The 20,599-nt window shown below is 43.0% G+C and overlaps 3 protein-coding genes and 2 pseudogenes across 3 annotated transcripts; 3 read left to right on the forward strand and 2 right to left on the reverse strand.

Moving 5' to 3' along the window:
* The first annotated feature begins 685 nt into the window (after nt 1-685).
* Nucleotides 686-1,630, forward strand: LOC118671983 (olfactory receptor-like protein DTMT). Its single transcript, XM_036341221.1, has one exon. It carries the CDS (start codon nt 686-688, stop codon nt 1,628-1,630), a length of 945 nt encoding a protein of 314 aa, XP_036197114.1.
* Nucleotides 1,631-5,934: 4,304 nt separating this feature from the next.
* Nucleotides 5,935-6,633, forward strand: LOC118671538 (annotated as a pseudogene).
* Nucleotides 6,634-8,877: 2,244 nt separating this feature from the next.
* Nucleotides 8,878-9,828, forward strand: LOC118671539 (olfactory receptor-like protein DTMT). The gene has a single exon (XM_036339820.1). It carries the CDS (start codon nt 8,878-8,880, stop codon nt 9,826-9,828), a length of 951 nt encoding a protein of 316 aa, XP_036195713.1.
* Nucleotides 9,829-12,453: 2,625 nt separating this feature from the next.
* Nucleotides 12,454-13,024, reverse strand: LOC118672220 (annotated as a pseudogene).
* A 5,526-nt stretch (nt 13,025-18,550) lies between these two features.
* On the reverse strand, nt 18,551-19,486 carry LOC118671540 (olfactory receptor 1E5-like). The gene has a single exon (XM_036339821.1). It carries the CDS (start codon nt 19,484-19,486, stop codon nt 18,551-18,553), a length of 936 nt encoding a protein of 311 aa, XP_036195714.1.
* Between the last annotated feature and the right edge of the window lie 1,113 nt (nt 19,487-20,599).

Here is a 20,599-nt window from a genome sequence, read left to right on the forward strand (position 1 = left end):
CAACTGTGTATACTCTTATAGATTAGAGGGACATATATATCTAAAGCAGTGGTTCTCAACCTTCTGGCCCTTTAAATAGAGTTCCTCATGTTGTGACCAAAACATAAAATTATTTTTGTTGCTACTTCATAACTGTAATGTTGCTACTGTTATGAATCGTATTGTAAATATCTGATATGCAGGATGGTCTTAGGCAACCCCCCTGTGAAAGGGTAGTTCGACTGCCAGAGGGTTCACGACTCACAGGTTGAGAACCGCTAATAAAGTTTAAATGGTAATCAAAGTCTTTGAAGTAGAAGAGTGTTTAGGAAAAAGCCCTGAGGGAACAGCGTCATATAAGATTTTGACTGAGCAGGAGACAATTATAGTTACTGAGGCTGTTTGGTCCGGCAGGTATGAGGAAAACTGAAACGTTATGTGTCTTAGTAGCTAATGAATGAGAGAATTTCAGAAAGGTTAGAACATTATTATGTATTAAAACAAAGTTAATAAAAAACGAGTCATTTTCAATAAGAGTTTCTGATGATAGAGATTTGAAATCTAGAGATTGTAATGATGGTGAAAGGGTGATGTAAAGTATTTTTGTAGAGTACCTACAACATCATGTCTCATAGAAATGTGTTCATTTTTAAATTCGGGTGTTAATGGACACTATTATTTCTTCCTAAAGATACTGGACACAGATATGACAGGAAGGAATCAGACTGCCATCACAGAGTTCCTCCTCCAGGGCCTGCCCATCGAGCCAGAGCAGAAACACCTGTTCTATGCCCTGTTCCTGGTCATGTATGTTACCACTGTCCTGGGGAACCTCCTCATCATTTTCCTGATTCGCCTGGACTCTCAGCTCCATACGCCCATGTATTTGTTTCTCAGTAACTTGTCCTTCTCTGACCTCTGCTTCTCCTCTGTCACAATGCCCAAGTTGCTGCAGAACATGCAGAGCCAAGTCCCATCCATCCCCTATGCAGGCTGCCTGACCCAGATGTACTTCTTCCTGTTTTTTGCAGGCCTGGAGGACTTCCTCCTTGTGGCTATGGCCTATGACCGCTATGTGGCCATCTGCTTCCCCCTGCACTACACCACCATCATGGGCCCCAAGCTCTGTCTCTCCCTGGTGGCTCTGTCCTGGGGGCTGACCACGTTGTATGCCATGTTACACACTCTGCTCATGGCCAGGTTGTGTTTTTGTGCCGACAATGTGATTCCTCACTTTTTCTGTGACATGTCTGCTCTGCTGAAGCTGTCCTGCTCCGACACCCGAGTTAATGACTTGGTGATATTTACCATGGGAGCGCTCATTGTTGTCATCCCGTTCCTACTCATCGTCACGTCCTATGCACGAATTCTGTCATCCATCCTCAAGGTCCCCTCTGCTAGAGGTATTCGCAAGGCCTTCTCCACTTGTGGCTCCCACCTGGCTGTGGTGTCACTGTTCTATGGGACAGTTATTGCTCTTTATTTATGCCCATCAGCTGATAATTCTACTGTGAAGGAGATGGTCATGGCTATGATGTACACTGTGGTGACACCCATGCTGAACCCGTTCATCTATAGCCTGAGGAACAGAGACATGAAGGGAGCCCTGGGAAGAGTCTTCTGTAGAAAGATATTTTCTCCTTATTTATGATTGTAGCACTTGATATTTTTTCATAATTTTATTCCTCAGATATATTAATGTTGGATTATTATTCCAGATATTTTCCCTCACCATGTTAACTTCAATTAAAATGACATGCTGTACAATTGCTCAGTATGTAAAAGAGATACATTGGAGCTGAACTAGGTAAGTGAGTCTTTGTGACATCTTTGTCTTCCCCATACCCCGGCAACCTTGGCAAAGCACAGCTTAAGAAGTACCATTTTCAGTGATCTTTATGACTTACATTCTTAGCTATTCATTACAGTACATTATTTTTAAAATCAGAACTCTGCTTTGATGGCAGTAGCATTTAAAAATAAATCTCTATACTTTTAGGTCAATACTAAATATTTCAGCTCTCAGTTTCCCTCTAAATGCCTCCTACATACCTCTCCCTGCACAAGTCACATAGTTTATCTGTTAGCCATTTTCCCTCTCTTATTTATTTTCATGTCTACCTTGTGTTTTCCAACCTGAAATTGATTTTTATAACCCTTTTACTGCATGCGTAGATTTTGTCTTTACATGGGAATAATGAATTCTAGGGGCCCTAAAATTTATTTCTCCAGGAATGGGAAAAGATGGTAGAAGCTAGTATACAAATTCAAAGTGGAAGGATGCTTCTCTTCTGTGTGGTAGTTTGGACTTCATAAAAGAACTTTTTATCTATATCTTTATTCTACCCTTATGGCAATTGTACATAAGTATAGATGGTATTATCACTATTTCGCAGATGGAAAAATATGGCATTCAATTACCTGTCAAGTCACACTGTGTGTCAATTGTTGAATGTATGTAAGATCCCAGACTATGTGATTCTATGGGTTCTTCTCATTTTCTTCCACTTCAATGAGAAGGGGAGCAGGACATCTGTAACAGTGTCAACAATTTAAACAAAACAAAACAAAAACCTTAGCTCTGTTTGTGGCACGGACTAGGTTTCCAAACTTGGTCCATTTGTATCCTTAATTGTTCCCACTAAGTGATGGCATCCAAACCTACCACTTTAACCTTTTTGCATATTCTGGCAACCTCCACATCTCCATCTGAAGCCCAGACGGTTCTCCGGAACTCCCAGGTGTTAGTCTCATCTGCTGATGGGTATCCTCACTTGAGGGTCCATGAAAGTTCAATCTCAACATGCACATCATTGAATGCTTTATGTTCCCCCAAGTGTGCTCTTTGTCCTTCATTCTATACTTTGATTTTTTAAAACTGAATTTATTGGGGTGACATTGGTTAATAGGATCATATTTTGATTAATACCTTTGTTGGATTGCATCTTCAAGCCATTTTTTTTCAGTTTATTTTTATTGTTGACACTATTACAGATGTTCCCCTACCCCCCTTTTACTTGCCTCCACCCAGTCCCTAACCCCCTTCCCTCCAGCCATCTTCAAGTCATTTTAAAAATAAGAATGGTACCTGAATACTGTATTTATTAAAGTTTCATGTATTCTAGATTTTTCTTTTGTATTTGTGTTTACATTTGAAGGACAACTTGGCTAGGTATAGACTTTTGAGGACATTTGCTTTCCTGCTTACAATCCATTTTCCAAAGTAACTGTGGAAAAATCTGAGGTAAGGCTGACTACTCCCTCTTCCCCCCACCCCTTACATGGCCATCTTCTTTCCCCTTGAAACTTGTAGGATTATTTCTCCAAACGTGAAGTTTAAGAATTTCATCAGATTTTGTTTTTGTGTCAATTTTCTTTTGTTACAATTTTGTAGTAACACACCAAATGCCTTTTGATTTACAAGTCTTTCATCTTTCTTCATTTCAAAAGAGGTTTCTACTATTATATCTTGGAATATTATTATTGTCCCATTTTTTTTCCATTCTCATTTAAGACCAATAATTTTGTTGTTGTTGTTAATCCTCACCTGAGGATATTTTTTCCGTTGATTTTTAGAGAGAATGGAAGGGAGGGGGAGGGATACAGAGAGACAAACATCTATGTGAGAGAGACACATCTACTGGTTGCCTCCCACAGCTTGCAACCAAGGTACGTGCCCTTGACCGAAATCGAACTTGGGACCCTTCAGTCCACAGACCGATACTCTATCCACTGAGCAAAACTGGCCAGGGCAAGAACAATAACTTTTATAGCCGGTTTGAAATTATGCACTACAATCTATGTATATAAAAATGATAACTTTATTTTATACAAATTAAAAAGTGAAGTAGAATTTATAATATTATGCTTCTATAAATATTATTAGTGCAGAAACAAGATTTATATTTGAATTTATAGACTGAAAAAAGGGAAAAATATCATAACACATACACAAAAATAAAAAATAAAATTCTATATCAATTAACCTGTGACATTCGAAAGAAAAGTTTAATTTCAAATTAGCTTGCCTTTCTTATACTGTATTAATTGCTCAAGTCAGTCCACATTTCATTTGCTCATATTTTTATCACATATCAACCTCTTTCTCTCCCTCCCTCACGGCCTCTCTTCCTCTTTCTTCTATTTTTTCTCCTTTAAAAAAAAATAACTGAGCCATTTGAGATAGTTTTCAAACATCAAGACACATAGCCTCTAAATTCAGCATTCAGAATCTCCTAGAAACAAGAACATTCTCATACATAATTACAGTGTTATTATTGCAACCAAAATTGTAACATTAGTACAAATTTCTCCAATGATAGACTTCTTTATATGAGAGATTTGTTAACATATAGTTTCCCTGCCATACTATTTATTTAAAGTATACAACTAAGTAGATTTTTGTATGTTTACAGAGTTGGGCAACCATCACCATAATCAATGTAAGAACATTTTTTTACTCCCAGAGAAAAACCATGTCCATTAACAATCACTACTCATTTCCCTCTATCAATCACCAATCTATGTCTCTATGGATTTGCCTGTTCTTGAAATGTCATGTAAATAGAATCATATAATAGGTGGGTTTTGTTACTAGCTTTTTTCAATTGGCATAATGTTTTCATTATATGTTGTAATATGTATCATTACTTCATTTATTTTTACTGATGAATAATACTCCATTGTATGGCTACATCAAATTTTATTTTTTATTTTATTTATTTATTTTGAAAAACAATTCTTTATTGTTGAAAGTATTACATATGCCCTCTTTTCCCCCCATTGACCCCTCCAGCCTGCCTCCATCCCCGCCCCAGGCCTTCACCACCCTACTGTTTGTGTCCATGGGTTATGCACATATGCGTATAAGGCCTTTGGTTGATTACTTTCCACCCACCCAACCTCCCCCCCACCCCGGGCCCGTTTCATCCAAGTTTCTGCACTCTGTTTCATGCTTCCATGTCTCTGGATCCATTCCATTCATCAGCTTATTTTGTTACTTAGATTCCACATATGAGTGTGATCATGTGATACTTGTCTTTCTCTGACTGACTTATTTCATTTAGCATGATGCTCTCTAGGTCCTCCATGCAGCCTCAGAGGGTAAGAGATTCTTCTTTTTTACTGCTGCATAGTATTCCAGGGTATAAACGTACCACAGCTTTTTAATCCACTCATCTACTGATGGGCACTTGGGCTGTTTTCAGATCTTAGCTATTGTGAATTGTGCTGCTATGAACATAGGGGCGCATATATTCTTTCTGATTGGTGTTTTGGGTCTCTCAGGATATACTCCTAGAAGTGGAATCACTGGGTCAAATGGCAGATCCATATTTATTTTTTTTGAGGAAACTCCATACTGTTTTCCACAATGGCTGCACCAGTTTGCATTCCCACCAGCAGTGTACCAGGGTTCGCTTTTCTCCACACCCTCTCCAGCACTTGTCATTTGTTGATTTGTTGATGGTAGCGATTCTGACAGTACACCACATTCTATTTAACCAGTCATCAATGAATGTTTATTTGCTCTTTGGGCCTATTCTGATTAGTGCTGCTATGAACATTCATGTACAAATATTTCTTGAGTGCCTCTGTTTTTTTTAGGTGTGTACCTAGGGGTGTAATTGCTGAGCGAAATGGTAATCCTATGTTTACCTTTTTGAGGAATCACTAAACTATATTTTTCACCTTCCCCCCTCTCCCAATAACCATCCCCCCATCCTCTGCCCTCCTTCCGGAACTCGTGAAAAGCTCCAGGCTCCCTCACCTCTGGGCTTTTTCATATACTCTTTCTTCTCTCTGGACACTTTCATTCTTTTTTCCTAGAAGACTCCTTAGATTCCTCTTAAACTTTATTGAGAAAAAAAAGGATGTTTTGCCTTCTACAGCAGGCTTGAGCCCCATGCTCCTCGCCCTCTTTCTGCCACCTTCCTAGTTCCATGTTCTCTGCACGAAATGCCCAGCGAAGCTGCAGAAGCCGGCCCTGCTACAGAGCAGGAGTTGCTGGCCCCAGGCTGAGCCAGGGTCAGGACCAGAATCTGACAGTGAGGAAGCAGCACCAGAGCTGGAGGAACAAGACTCCACACAGGCAACCGCAGCGGGCCCAGCTGCCAGCTGCAGCTGAAATTGACACAGAACCAGTCAGTAAAGCAAAATAGGAGTGAAAAGAGGGCATGGAAGGCTGTGTCCAACTGGGTCTTTGACATTTTATAGGGGTTTTTAGGGTCACTATCCTGAAATTTAAGACTCTTCTCTTTGCCAGCACAAAAGCAGATGTCTACAAGAGCCCAGCTTCAGATACCTACATAGTTTTGGGGGAAGCCAAGATTGAGGCTTTATCTCAGCAAGCACAGTTAGCATCTGCTGAGAAATTCAAAAGTTCAAGGTGAAGCTGTCTCAAACCTTCAAGAAAACACACAGACTCCAACTGTATCAGAGCAGAGTGAAGAGGAAGAGGCTGATGAAACAGGCATGAAAATGAAGGACATAGAATTGGTCAAGGCACAAGCAAATGTGTCAAGAGCAAAGTCAGTCTGAGCCCTGAAGAGCAACAGTAATGATATTATAAATGCTGTTATGAAATTAAAAATGTACAAAAGAGTACTGCAACTTGGTTTGAAATTTGTTCTGTTTATATTATTAATAAAGTTATAGCTTCTTATGGGATAAAAAAATGCCTGACCTGCTGGCTGAGGTTAGGTGTTCTTACTCTTATCACATCCTGCATTTCCCCCCAGACAGCATTTGTGACACTTGGTAGTAGCTTGCCTAGTTGTCATGTGTTCCAGTTAGATTGTAAGCTATCTGAGGGCAGGGACCATATCTACCTAACCACAGTTTTCCCACAGCACATGGTAGTTGCTCATAAAATATTTCTTGAAGGAATGCATTAATGAACTAATGGATTATGTATTTTGGGGGTGAATTGATCAACACATTACTTGCTAACATAGGGCTTGAAGTCCAGGTGAGGAGAGATGATTGGCATATATAGAAGCAATCATTGGACAGCATAAGACAGTGGTGATCCCACTTCTAGGAATATATCCCAAGAAACCAGAAACACCAATCAGAAAGGATATATGCACCCCTATGTTCATAGCAGCACAATTCACCATAGCTAAGATCTGGAAATAGCCTAAGTGCCCATCAGTAGATGAATGGATTAGAAAACTGTGGTACATCTACATGATGGAATACTATGCTGCTGTAAAAAAGAAGGAACTCTTATCATTTGCAACGGCATGGATGGAACTGGAGAGCATTATGCTAAGTGAAATAAGCCAGCCAATGAAGGAAAAATACCACATGATCTCACTCATTCATGGATAATAAAGACCATTATAAACTTTTGAACAATAATAGATACAGAGGCAGAGCCGCCTCAAACAGATTGTCAAACTGCAGCAGGAAGGCCGGGGAGGGTTGGGGGGCAGGAGGGAGGGGGTAAGAGATTAACTGAAGGACTTGTATGCATGCATATAAGCATAACCAATGGACATAAGACACTGGGGGGTAGGGGAGGCCAGGGGATTGTCAAGGGCGGGGGAAAAAAAGGACACATATGTAATACCCTTTGTAATACTTTAAGCAATAAAAAAAAAAAGACAGTGGTGATCAAGTGCAATAGTATTTGGTTCTGATAACTGCACATGGTAGTTGCTCATTAAATATCAAAGGCCAGAGCTGGGCCGGCATGGCTCAGTGGTTGAGCTTCGACCTATGAACCAGGAGGTCACGGTTCAATTCCCAATCAGGGCACATGCCCAGGTTGCTCATTCAATCCCCAGTAGGGGGAATGCAGGAGGCAGCTGATCAATGATTCCCTCTCATCATTGATGTTTCTCTATCTTCCTCTCCCTTCTTCTCTGAAGTCAATAAAAATATATTTATTTAAAAAATATTGAAGGCCAGACACTGCAGAAGATGGGGAAGGGGGATATTAGCATGGGCTGTGATGGTCAGGGAAAGCTTTCCTGTGAAGGTCAGACTTGGGGTGAATCCAGAATTCTGTTTCTGGACACGATTCATTTAGAAACATGCCTGAGGAAGGCAGGGTTGGGGGCAAGCTCCGGGTTTGTACTAATGGGTTTCTTTGGGACCCAGGGATCCCAGGGGGCAGGGAATTGTAGAAGAGAAGAGCCAAAACACAATGGCAGGGACTCCGGCTGGAAATGCAAGACGTGGAAGTAGCAAACAGGAGGCAGGCTCTGAAGCCACGCTCAGACAAGCGAGGTAAGCTGGGAGGGAGTTCAGAAGAGGCAGTTATTCTAAAACCCTCTTTAACAGATATTGGGTTTCCATAATTCTATAGTGCAACTCCGTTAGGATGATTTAGAAGTCCTCATCCTCACTGTTTTCCATTCTCACAGTGATTCCCATCTCCAAATGCAACTGAGTCTCACCCGAGTACTTTATACTTTGTAAATATCAGTCATTCCAAACCCACAATTCTGTGAGGTGTGTAAGATTCTCTGGTAAAGTTGGAAAACGTCAGCAATTTGCCAACATCACAGGCCAGTAAACAATGACACCTGACTCCTCTTGGCTCCTGACTATTTTGCTTGGGGTCGAGGTAAACAGAGACTAAGGGACCACCATCCTGGGAGCCCTTTCCATGAAGCCAGTTTTCCTCACCCTCCATCGAGCTGTTCTAATAATATACATTTCTAGGTAGAGGTTTAACTCATCATAAGTTGAGAGGAGATCCTCACTATGGGGTTCCAGTCTGTTCCTTCAGGGCCAGGAGCTTCTTCCAACCCACAGTGCTCCTTCACACCTTCCCCACTGGCACCAAGTACAGGGCTCATTGAAGGGGAGCGGAGTTGGGCAGGGGTACTTGGGAGAATACTGTAATACAAATTGTTCTTAATTATGAAAAGGTAAACCAGATGCAACATGAAAATGGGAAACCAAAGCATCATTTCAGAATTCCTCCTCCTGGGCCTGCCCATTGAACCAGATCAACGAGACCTGTTCTATGTCCTGTTCCTGGCCATGTATCTTACCACCGTCCTGGGGAACCTCCTCATCATCGTGCTCATTCACCTGGACTCTCACCTCCACACGCCCATGTATTTGTTTCTCAGCAATTTATCTTTCTCTGACCTCGGCTTCTCTTCAGTGACCATTCCCAAATTGTTGCACAACATGCAGAGCCAAGTCCCATCCATCCCCTACGCAGGCTGCCTGACCCAGATGTACTTCTTCCTGCTTTTTGCAGACCTGGAGAGCTTCCTCCTTGTGGCCATGGCCTATGACCGCTATGTGGCCATCTGCTTCCCCCTGCACTACACCACCATCATGAGCCCCAAGCTTTGTTTCTTCCTGGTGGCACTGTCCTGGGTGCTGACAACTTTGATCTCTTTGTTGCACACTTTGCTTATGGCTCGGCTGTCTTTCTGTGGTGACAATGTGATCCCTCACTTTTTCTGTGACATGTCAACTTTACTAAAGTTGGCCTGCTCTGACATTCAGATAAATGAAATGATGATATTTATCTTGGGAGGGCTTGTTATTATTGCTCCATTCCTGTTGATCTTTGCATCCTATGCACGAATTGTGTCATCCATCCTCAAAGTCCCTTCTGCTAGAGGTATGAGGAAGGCTTTCTCCACCTGTGGCTCCCACCTCTCCGTGGTGTCACTGTTCTATGGGACGATCATTGGCCTCTACTTGTGCCCTTCAGCCAGCAATTCTACTGTTAAGGAGACTATCATGGCTGTGATGTACACTGTGGTGACACCCATGCTGAACCCCTTCATCTACAGCCTGAGGAATCAGGACATAAAGGGAGCCTTGCAAAGAATCTTTACTAAGTGGACAATTCAGTTTTCTTTGAGACAGTGACTCTAAAGATTAAAGTATGCTTTCAAACAGGAGGTGTCACAATGATGAGGAGTAGTATTCTAAAGTTCTAGCAGCACTCAAGCGTGGCACCGCTAACGCAACCCCCAGAGCACTTCCAGGGAGGAGTTCCCCCACATGTCACTAGAGGTGGGTCATTGTGCCTCTTGGGTTTATCACTGTGTCTTACTTGTGATGTAGCACAAGGCTTGATGTGTAGCAGATGCTCAGTGATTATTATTCAATCTTGAAGAAATACCACTCAACCTTGGTATTTATTGTACTTAAAAATTGTACAGTGGTTCCTAATTCTCCAATAAATCCAAATGACTCTGCCACTTCAGTACCTTGCTTCTGCCAAACATATCTATTCCATGAAGAATATCTTCCAGCCCTAACCGGTTTGGCTCAGTGGATAGAGCGTCGGCCTGTGGACTCAAGGGTCCCAGGTTCGATTCCGGTCAAGGGCATGTATCTTGGTTGCGGGCACATCCCCAGTAGAGGGTGTGCAGGAGGCAGCTAATCGATGTTTCTCCCTCATCGATGTTTCTAACTCTCTATCCCTCTCTCTTCCTCTCTGTAAAAAATCAATAAAATATATTTTAAAAAAGAGAATATCTTCCAATTTCTTATGTGCATGCTTTTTAGATTTGCAGTCTCCAGGATCATCATTTCTCCTCTTGCTAATCTATTTGGTTCTCAATTTTCTTAATTTACCTAGTTATCGATCACATTCTAAAATTATCTTTTTTCTTTCATTGTACCAATCATTTGCCAGTTAATGACAAATTACTTCTTTTGATAATATATTTTTTGGAAGAGAATTCCTCATTTGAATTAAAATCATATGATATGGGATGGACCATTATGTTTTGTTATGAATTGCTTAAGTTATAGACATTAAATGGTAGCCCCTAAGTTAAAAAAAATAATGACAGAAGGATTAGTATCTCTTTATGACGTCCGGATCGATTATTTTCCCTCTGGAACATGATGCTGAAATTATTTGGTGCCTCCTTTGTTTATTTCCTTTCTTACCAAGTGCTCGCTAATCTCTACAGTGCTTTGTTTAGTACCCTGTGTCAGCTGGATGTAGAATAAATATTTATTGATTTGATTTGAATGCATTTTCAAGTGTTTTGAAATTAATTTATACCTTAAAAAGCTCACCTTTTATAAGGTTTCTTAATAATGACAAAATTGACTTCATTTGTTCTTCAAAAATTATTTCTATTTAAAAAATAATACATTCTCACTGGGAAATATCCAAACAATAAAGAAATAATAATAAGACAGAATGTGAGGATCATTCATGAATTTGAGGACTCTGTTTCCTCTCATGAGGCAGTTAAAAGTTGGGAAATATTTAGTGAACAGACTAACATTGCATATAATAATTAAATAGGGCTAACTTATACATGCTACTTTCTCACTGTTTTCATATAAAATACATTTTGAATTTGTATTCTCATACAAGGTCATGTAACTCTTTTAGAAGCTATGTAGTGTGTTGAGTGGATGCATTAACTATAATTTATTTAAATGATCTGTTCTTGATGCACATTTGGATTGTTTTCAGTTTTTCATCAATGCTTAGATTTTATTTTCTGGTCCATATGTTTTTGGTGGACTTGGGCTGTGTTTCTAGGGACATAATCTTAGAAATGGGTGTACTAGATCAAAGGATATGAACATTCTATAATTGGGTAGAAACTGCCGAATTGCCTCCCTGGAATTCTCCTAAGGTAAACTCCCTCCAAAAGTAAAGGAGAATAGCTGCTTCATTATGATGTTTTCAACACTGGGTACACTTTACTTTCAAAGTATTTATCAACCTGATACCCAAAAAATGAGATTTTACTTTTTAAATGTTTAATATATGTTTTTATTGTATGTTTTTGTTTGTTTTTAAGAAAAAGAAAGGGAGTAGGGAGAGAGAGATAGAAACATTTATGAGAAACATCAGTTGGTTGCCTCCTGCATGCCTCCTACTGGGGATCAAGCCCATAACCCAGGCATGTGCCCTGACCAGGAATCGAACCGGTGACCTCTTGGTTCATAGGTGATGCTCAACCACTGAGCCACATCAGCTGGGTGAGATTTTACTTTTTTCTAAACTGAATTTCTGTATGTGTTAATAAGATCAAACACCTCTTTGTATTGATTAGCCATTTGCCTTTGGTGTGCTATTGTGCATGTTTTTTGCTTTGAGTAGATTTGTTTTTTTGTTTTTTTTAGTCAACAGTGCACTTTATTATACATCTTAGATTTAACATTTCGTATATGGTTTTAAAGCTTCAATCAATATATATATATATATATATATATATATATATATATATATGCAGCAATGGTTCTCAGGCATAAAATTTAGGAGGAGATTGGGGATTTTTCCCCCTAGCATATAGTGAATATTATGAACTATGATAGTAGAATGTTTCCATCTGACTTAGCTGCCTTTCTGATTGAATTTTATTACAGTGGACGGCTTCAGTAGGTATGATGTTGCTACCTGGAAACAATGAAATTTAAAATATTTTCTTGAAGTCTTTAAGATCTAAATGAGTACTTTTCTCTAACAGAACTCTAATGTCATCCAATGAAAATAATATTGTCCATAAAATATCCGGAGCATCAACCTAAGAACCACTGCCCATGGTTATTCAATGTCTTCAGGTCTCACAGGATGAGGTAATGGTATGATGGATTTCTTCCCAGTGTCCCTGGAAAGTGCTCTCCTCATGCCATAAGCATCCTCATCGGGCTCCCCGCTGCTGGCTGAATGGTACTCTATGACCGTCCTGTACACACTGTAGCCCAACTGCTTGTACATGTCAACGGCAACTTGGTTAGATACTCTTACAAAGAGATCAACAACAAAAAAATCCACCTTTTCTTTCTGAAATTTCCTCTAATGACTCCATAAGTTTAGCAGCCAAACCAAGGCGTAGAAATTCTGGGCAACAGACAGAGCTGTGACATGCCCATGCCATTCTTTCCTAGCAACTGAGCCTTCTGCTTTACCCATAACATAGCCCATTAACTCTCCACCAGGTGCCTCTGCAACAATGAAGTACTCTGGCCAATGGGCAAGATACTGTAAATAAAAAGGAATCCCATAAGTTTCTGTAAGTGGATTCAAGTTAATGTTGTTGAAGCGGAACAGGTCAATGCAGGTGAAGGCCTGGAGCGTGGTCATTATGCCGCCGCCACCAAAGCAGGCTCACTGCCCCGCTGGAAGTCCTGAGTAGATTTCTTTTTTCTTATTATGGATAGTCTCACTTCATCTTGTAGGTGACATTTCCCTCAGTTTTCTGTTTATCTTTTGACTTTGGTGGTGGTGTATTTTTTCTATACTGAAGATTGTAAAATTCAAAGTAGATAAGTAAGCTTATTTTTTACTTCAGGATATATCTTTTTTTCTTTGACATGCTTAAAACAGGTTTTTTATCCTGCCGGGGTTCTTGTTCTGGCATTAAGAACGGTTCAGCAGCCCTAACCAGTTTGGCTTAGTATATAGAGCATCGGTCTGCGGACTGAAGGGTCCCAGGTTTGATTCTGGCCAAGGGCATGTATCTTGGTTGCAGGCATATCTCTGGTAGCGGGTGTGTAGGAGGCAGCTGATTGATGTTTCTCTCTCATTCTAACTCTCTATCCCTCTCCCTTCCTCTCTGTAAAAAAACAGTAAAATATATGTTAAAAAAGAAGGCCTCAGCAATCTGGAGAAGGCTGTGTGTAACTTAAAGAGTACAGAGATGAAATATAATTTATTAAGTATTCATATATACTTGAGTCTATTTCTGGACTCTATTATATTGATGTCATCCTATTTATGTACTAGTCTACACTAATAAAAGACAAAGATGCTAACTGACTGTATGTTCACTATGCCCACCAGCCAATCAGAAGAGTATGCAAATTAACCCGACAAAGATGGCTATTAAATTTGCATACTGTAGATGGGGTGGGCAGTGCCAGATGCCGACTACAGGATATGGCTGCATATTAGGGATGGGGAGGCTGGGCGGGCAGCGCCAGAAGCCACCCGTGGGATCCAGGCCACATATCGGGGACCAGAGAGGCAGAGCGGACAGTGCCAGATGCCACCGGGGAGGCGGAGCTGGCGATCGCCTGGACAGAAGCCTAAGGCCTGGGCAGGGGCCAAGCCGGCTATCGCACAGGGCTGGGGGTCCCCTGCCCAGGCCTAATGCCTCAGCCAGAGGCCTGCGGCCTGGGCAGGGGCAGAGCCTGCGATCAGAGCGGGCTGGGCATCTCCTGCCCAGGCCTAATGCCCCAGCCAGAGGCCTGAGGCCTGGGTAGGTGATCAGAGTGAGCTGGAGTTCCCCTGTCCAGGCCTAATGCCCTGGCCAGAGGCCTGAGGCCTGGGCAGGGGCGAAGCCTGCGATCAGAGCGAGCTGCAGGTCCCCTGCCCAGGCCTAAGGCCCTGGCCAGAGGTCTTAGGCCTGGGCAGGCATTGAAACGGACTGGGGGTCCCCTGCCCAGGCCTAACGCCCCTCCTAAGGCCTTAGGCCTGGGCTGGGGCCAAGCCGGGGATCGGTGTGAACTACAGAGGAAACACCTTTTCTGACTGCTCATTGGCTAAGCTCCCTGTATGCCACTGGTAATATTCTTAGTAACTTAGTAAGTAGGGCTTTTCCACCTCACTCCTGGAGAATAAAACGAAGGTCTGCTGCTGGAGGGGCTAAGAAATATCATATTCTGCCCTAGCCGGGTTGGCTCAGTAGATAATGCCTCGGCCTGCCTACCACAGGGTCTGGGTTCAATTCTGACCAAGGGCATGTACCTAGATTTCAGGTTCTTCCCTGGCTGAGGCCCAGGTCAGAGCTCATGCAGGAGGCAACCAATCAAAGTGTTCCTCTCACTTTGATGTTTCTCTCTGTCTTTCCCTCTCTCTTCCACATTCTCTAAAAATCAATGGAAACATTTCCTCAGTTGAGGATAAAAAAATAATAAAGAAAAGTCATATCCTATGAAAGACACATCTTGAAAATGCCTAAAGAAAGTTTTCATCTTTTCATGGTGAAGGGACTGGAGTTCATGTTGATGAAAACACCTTGGTGACTGCAGTGACTGGCAGTGGCTGCAGCAGCGTGGTGATGGGGCTGGTGCCTTCCCCTGATCAGCCTGGTCGACTCCCACAAAGGGAGGCCAGACTGTGGCTTAGGCCCGCTCCCCAAGGGGAGCAGGGAGCGGGCCTAAGCCGTCAGTAGGACATCCCCTGAGGGCTCCCAGTATGTGAGAGGGGGCAGGCTGGGTTGAGGGACCCCCCCCCCCCAATGCACGAATTTCATGCACTGGGCCCCTAGTACTATATAATTATACATTTTAAATATGTTGTTTGACAAGCCCTCCTCAATATACTTATCTTCCAAAACTTTCCCAACACATACATCTTTTCAGATATGTTTCAGATCTATCTTATTAGATACTAACAAAAATATGTTGGGAAATCAATTGGAATGATATTGAATTATTACATTGACTTATGAAGGAGAGTTAGCTATTTATACGGTTGTCTTACAAACTATAAATAAGGACTATCCATTAATTCAAGTTTTTTTTCTTAGTTAAATGCTGTAGATTTCTTAATTTGGTACCTGTATATTCTATATTTAGCCCTAGATATTTAACATCTTCAAAATGTTTGGGGCAGTCACTGTTGTGCTTTTAGAGAGGTAATTATTTTTGCACTTAGAAGAGTTATTAATTGTTTTGTATATGAACTTTACAACAGTCCATCTTATTGAATTCTCTTATTGTTTTCTAAGGATTTTCAGTTGGGTATTGGAGACATACAATCAAAGATAATAAGAATATTGATAAGTATACATACTCCTTTCAAATATTTAGCTCTGTTCTTTCTCTTTTCTAATTGCTTTGAATACTACTTCAAGAATAATGTAAAATGAGCATGTTTCTATTGAGAATTGAAACATTAGTGTGGGGCCCTGCTCTTTGTTCTCCAACAACCAAGGGAGAGAATGCTAGAACCTTTCAAATGGTTTGGGGCACGGTGAACTGGGAAGGCGTCGTGTAATTTCTGTACTTGTTGGCTGGTTCTCTGGGAGGAGGCAGCTTTGCAGAAGAGCCCACCGTTGCATGGGGCAGCCACATCATGGCAGCACTGAGCTAGGTCACAGTGTCTATAATTCCACTCTATTCCACATGCACACTAACATGAATCTTCTCCACCACCTTGGGCCATGAAGATCTGAAAAGTTCTTACATGCACTGGTGGAGCCCAGACAGTCGCTGGGAGGTGAGGGCCAGTGTGTCTCCAGAGGCTACCAGAATAAGGTACGAAGGACCCTGTAGCAGCAGCTGAAGTCAGAGCCCAGAACCAGATGGAAGACATGGCTGAGTTTAAGAGAATCAGCAGAAGCAGAGAGTCCTGAGAAGGCCACCAGCTCCCTTCTCCAAAGAAAACTCACGTGCTGTTAATGCTAAAAGGAGAGATGCCAAGATCCATCAGCAGTGGACATTAGCAGAGACACCCGCCCCCTCCTGAAGTCAGAGGATATATAAGCCTCAAGAATCTAGAAAAATGTAACAAAATCAATACAAGGAAAATAGGAGGAAGGATTTACTAACTATGAAAGTGAAAAATTAGTGTGGAAAATCAAGAAACAATAGAGTAATAATAACAAAGTTAATGTTGGTTCTTTGGAAATACTAATAACAGATAAAGTGTTGGCATCCTATATAATAAAGAGCTAATATGCAAATGGTCATCATGCCCTCGCACCCTCACGTCCTTGCGCCAGGGCCAGGGGACCTGAGGCTGGGCTGGGAGACCTGAAACTGTGGCCCCTGCCTCAGCAATGGGCCGGGGGAACTGAGGCTGAGCCCCCCACACAGCCAGCCTTGACAGGGGGCCTGAGGCTGTGCACCCCCTGGCCCCCCCTTACCCAGCGGGGCTTGACAGGGGACCTGAGGCTGCACCCTCCACCCTGCGGGGTTTGATGGGGGTGGAGCTGGCTGGGTCTGGGTCTTGAGCGATTTCAAGGCACATGCAGGTGGGTGGGGACTTGACTCTGAGTCCCGCAGCACACCCCAGACTCTGACAGGAGGGAGATTTTCATACACATCTTACTAATTTTCTTTCATCTCTGACACTTCTTTATAAAATAGAAAGGGCAAATAGCAATATTTAAATATTTCCTCTATTTAATTCCCTTTTAATGTGCATGAATTTTGTGCATGGAGCCACTAGTATAAAATAAGAAAAAAAGAGAAAAACATAAATACAGAACTCTAGAGGTGGAAAATGAGCAAAAGAACAGCTGGAGAGGCCATTTAAAACCATGAGAACACTATATACAATTTTAAAAGAAAAAATTGAAAATGTGAGGAAAATTACATTTTAAGAATTTAAATATTACTAAAATTTTCTCAGTATCGTGAAAAATTGAATAGACTAAAATCATTGAAGAAGAGGAATGTCTTAGCCTTATGACTTCGGGAAAGCTGCTTGGTTTCTCTAAGCCAGTTCCTCTCTGTGCGATGAGAATAATAATCTCCCCCCGGAATCGTGTGAGGTTTAAACCAGACATGTGTGTAGAGCACTGGGAACAGTGCCTGGCACATGAGCATTCCTCACTAAATGCTTTCTTTTATCATTTTTACTAGAGGCCTCATGCATGAAAATTTGTGCACTGGAGGGGGGAGGGGTGGTCCCTGAGCCCGGCCTGCCCCCTCTCACAGTCCTGGAGCCCTCAACAGATGTCCTCACAGCCGCTGGGCTCACAGCTGCCTGAGCCCATGGCTGCCGTGAGCCCACGGCTCCTGTGAGCCCCTGGCCTAGCAGCCACTGTGGCTTTGTCCAGATGGACGTCTAGAAGACGTCCGCCCTAATTAGCATATTTCCCTTTTATTACTATAGATTATAAGGATATCATTACATTATTGTGAAACATTGGGAAAGCATAAGTATTTATCAATAAGGGAATGGTTAAGCTGTGGAACATTAGAGTATAGGGTGCTATATCGTGAAGTTAAAAATGAAGATATCTTCTTTGTAGTGATATGAGATTTCCAAGACATATTGTTTCATGAAAAAGGGACATTGCAGAATAGTATGTAGAGAATGATATTATTTATGTTTCAAACCTGGGGAGGAAAGATGGAGGCAGAGATGGAGAGAAAGGGAAGGACTGAGCTGATCACTGGGTTGGGAGTGGAGGTTGCATTGGGCAGTAGTCAAGGAGAACTTAATCTTTATCTCTGTCTTATTCTTTACCATGAATATGATGGATATAGTATTTAGGGAATTGAATATTTTTAAAAATACAAAGATAGCTATATCTTTCCTGAAGTTCCCAAAAGAGGAGTGTGCAAGGGTGTGGCTACACTGCAGCACGCCCCATAAAACCTCGTTATAACCTCTCCCTCTCCATGCGCTACAAGGCATGTTCCCGGCTCCCCTATCGGACCCCCCCCCCCTTCACTTCCCCAAAATTTAAAAAGTGGACCCTGTTTCAAACATTCAGGCAAAACAGAAGTGAGTTTAGTTTATAGTTATGCACCCATCCCCATGAACAAACACATTTGCTTCCGATGCAATTTTTGATTTAACAGGAAACAAGACACTGTAGGATCAAATGGATAGCACTTTGGAAAGCTTAAAAAGGAGGGGGAGGGGGAGGGGGCTTTTGTTATTATTATTACCGAAATGCCAGTGAACACAGACCTGCCCTCACACCTCTCAGGGTGCAGCCCTCCGTCTGAGCATCCTTCTAAGGGCGCCCTTGACCTCTTTGTTGCGCAGGCTGTAGATGAAAGGGTTCAGGGTCGGGGTGAGCACCGCGTAGACCACGCTGGCCAGGCGGTTGTAGCGGGCCGAGTAGGCAGCCGATGGCCGGAAATAGACGGAGAGGACAGAGCCGAAGAAGAGCGACACCACCACCAGGTGGGCCCCGCAGGTGGAGAAGGCGCGGCGCCGGCTCCCCGCCGACCGCAATCCCAGCACCGCCACCAGGATGCGCGCGTAGGAGAGAGACACGAGGAGCAGCGGGGTCAGCACCACGGCCAGGCCCTCGGAGAAGATGGCAGCCTTCGGGGCCGTGGTGTCCGAAGTCGCCAAGCTCAGCATCACCGTCATGTCGCAGAAAAAGTGGCGCACAGAAGAGGTGCGCGGGTAGCAGAGCGCAGAGAGGAGCAGCGTGTGCAGCAGCGCGTGCAGCTGGGACAGGGCCCAGGACGCGGCCACCAGCGCCGAGCAGCGCCCGGGCGTCAGGACCGCGGGGTAGTGCAGGGGCTGGCAGACGGCCACCGCGCGGTCATAGGACATGGCTGCCAGGAGGTAGCTCTCGGTGATGCCCAGAGCCAAGAAAAAGTACATCTGGGCAAAGCACTCCCCGAAGGGCACGGGCTGGCCCGGGTGGAGCAGGCTGGCCAGTAGCCTGGGGACCGTGACTGTGGTAAAGCTGATGTCCACGAGGCTCAGGTGACCCAAGAAGTAATACATGGGGGAGCGGAGGGCCCCGTCGGACCGCACCGCCGCCACCATGCCCAGGTTGCCCAGGGCGTTGAGCAGGTAGATGCCAAGGAAGAGCAGGAACAGCAGCGGGTGGGGGTCTGTGCTGTCCATCAGGCCGAGGAGGAGGAACTGGGGGGCGGAGGTGAGGTTGTCCAGGGCCATGCATTGGCCAGGCAGGTGGGGGTTCCGGGGGGACGAGAGGAGGCAGCTGGGCCAAGTTCTCGCACCTCTAGGTAGACTTCCGCTTGTCGGGTTCCATGTAATAGTTTGAACTGTCTGCTTGCTAAGAATGGCTTGAAAACCACATTGCTCTCACCCAGTAATCCTAATTTTCTGCAGAAATTGAACCTCAGAAGGGCGTCCTAAGGCAGTGGGCAGTCTCAGGCTTTGGAGTAGATCAGACCAGGCTGAGTCTGGCTCCACCACTCAAGTGGTGGGACCTCTTTGAGCCTCAGTCTCTTCTTCTTTTCAACGAGAAACGTGCTAGTAGCTATCCTGGAGTTGGTCGTGAGGATAAAGTTGATAATAAATTTAAAATACTTATCATAGTATCGAGTATATAAAAGCACTCAAAAGTGTTTCTATCTATCATCTATCTATCTATCTATCTATCTATCTATCTATCTATCTATCTATCATATATCTATCCATCTGTCATTATCATTTGCTTAATCAAATAAGGAGTTAGGGGCAGAATTGGGCCCCAGGCCACCTGAACACCCTTCGAAGTTTACTCACAGAGCACCTTGCTGAATTCATTTATTCACCACATATTATGAGCTAGCTCGGGAATTGGCAAACCAACTGTAAGGGATCATATAGTAAGTATTTTAGATTTGTGGGTCATATGGTTTCTGTTGCAGCTACTCAACTCTGCTGATGTAGCATGAAAATAGCCATCAAGATATGTAAGGGAATGGCCATGGATGTGTTCCAATAAAACTTTATTCACAAAACATGTGAATGATTTGGCCTTTGTGACATAATTTGGTGACTCCTGCGCTAGGTACTTGGGGAATAGAGATACGAGTGAGTCTTAGTTTCCGCCTGCAAATAGTTTGACCTAGTGTAGCTTACAGAGTATTTCATGCTTTACTAATTTTATGAACTAAGTGAGGGTAAATTATTCTGTCAGGAGGAGTTTGGGAAGAATTCAAAGATTTGAACTGGGTCTTGGAAAACAAACAGGGTTTTACCCAGCAGGCACAGCATGGCGTGGGAGGGGGAGGGCATCCGACCCGGGGAAGGGATTGTGTGCGGTTATTGTTAGAGGCT

The sequence above is a fragment of the Myotis myotis genome, unplaced genomic scaffold (assembly GCF_014108235.1).
Source record: "Myotis myotis isolate mMyoMyo1 unplaced genomic scaffold, mMyoMyo1.p scaffold_m19_p_17, whole genome shotgun sequence".
NCBI lineage: Eukaryota > Metazoa > Chordata > Mammalia > Chiroptera > Vespertilionidae > Myotis > Myotis myotis.

Coding starts and splice junctions, on each gene's coding strand:
- LOC118671539 (XM_036339820.1), top strand. CDS start 8,878: ATGAAAATGGGAAACCAAAGCATCATTTCAGAATTCCTCCTCCTGGGC.
- LOC118671540 (XM_036339821.1), bottom strand. CDS start 19,486: ATGGCCCTGGACAACCTCACCTCCGCCCCCCAGTTCCTCCTCCTCGGC.
- LOC118671983 (XM_036341221.1), top strand. CDS start 686: ATGACAGGAAGGAATCAGACTGCCATCACAGAGTTCCTCCTCCAGGGC.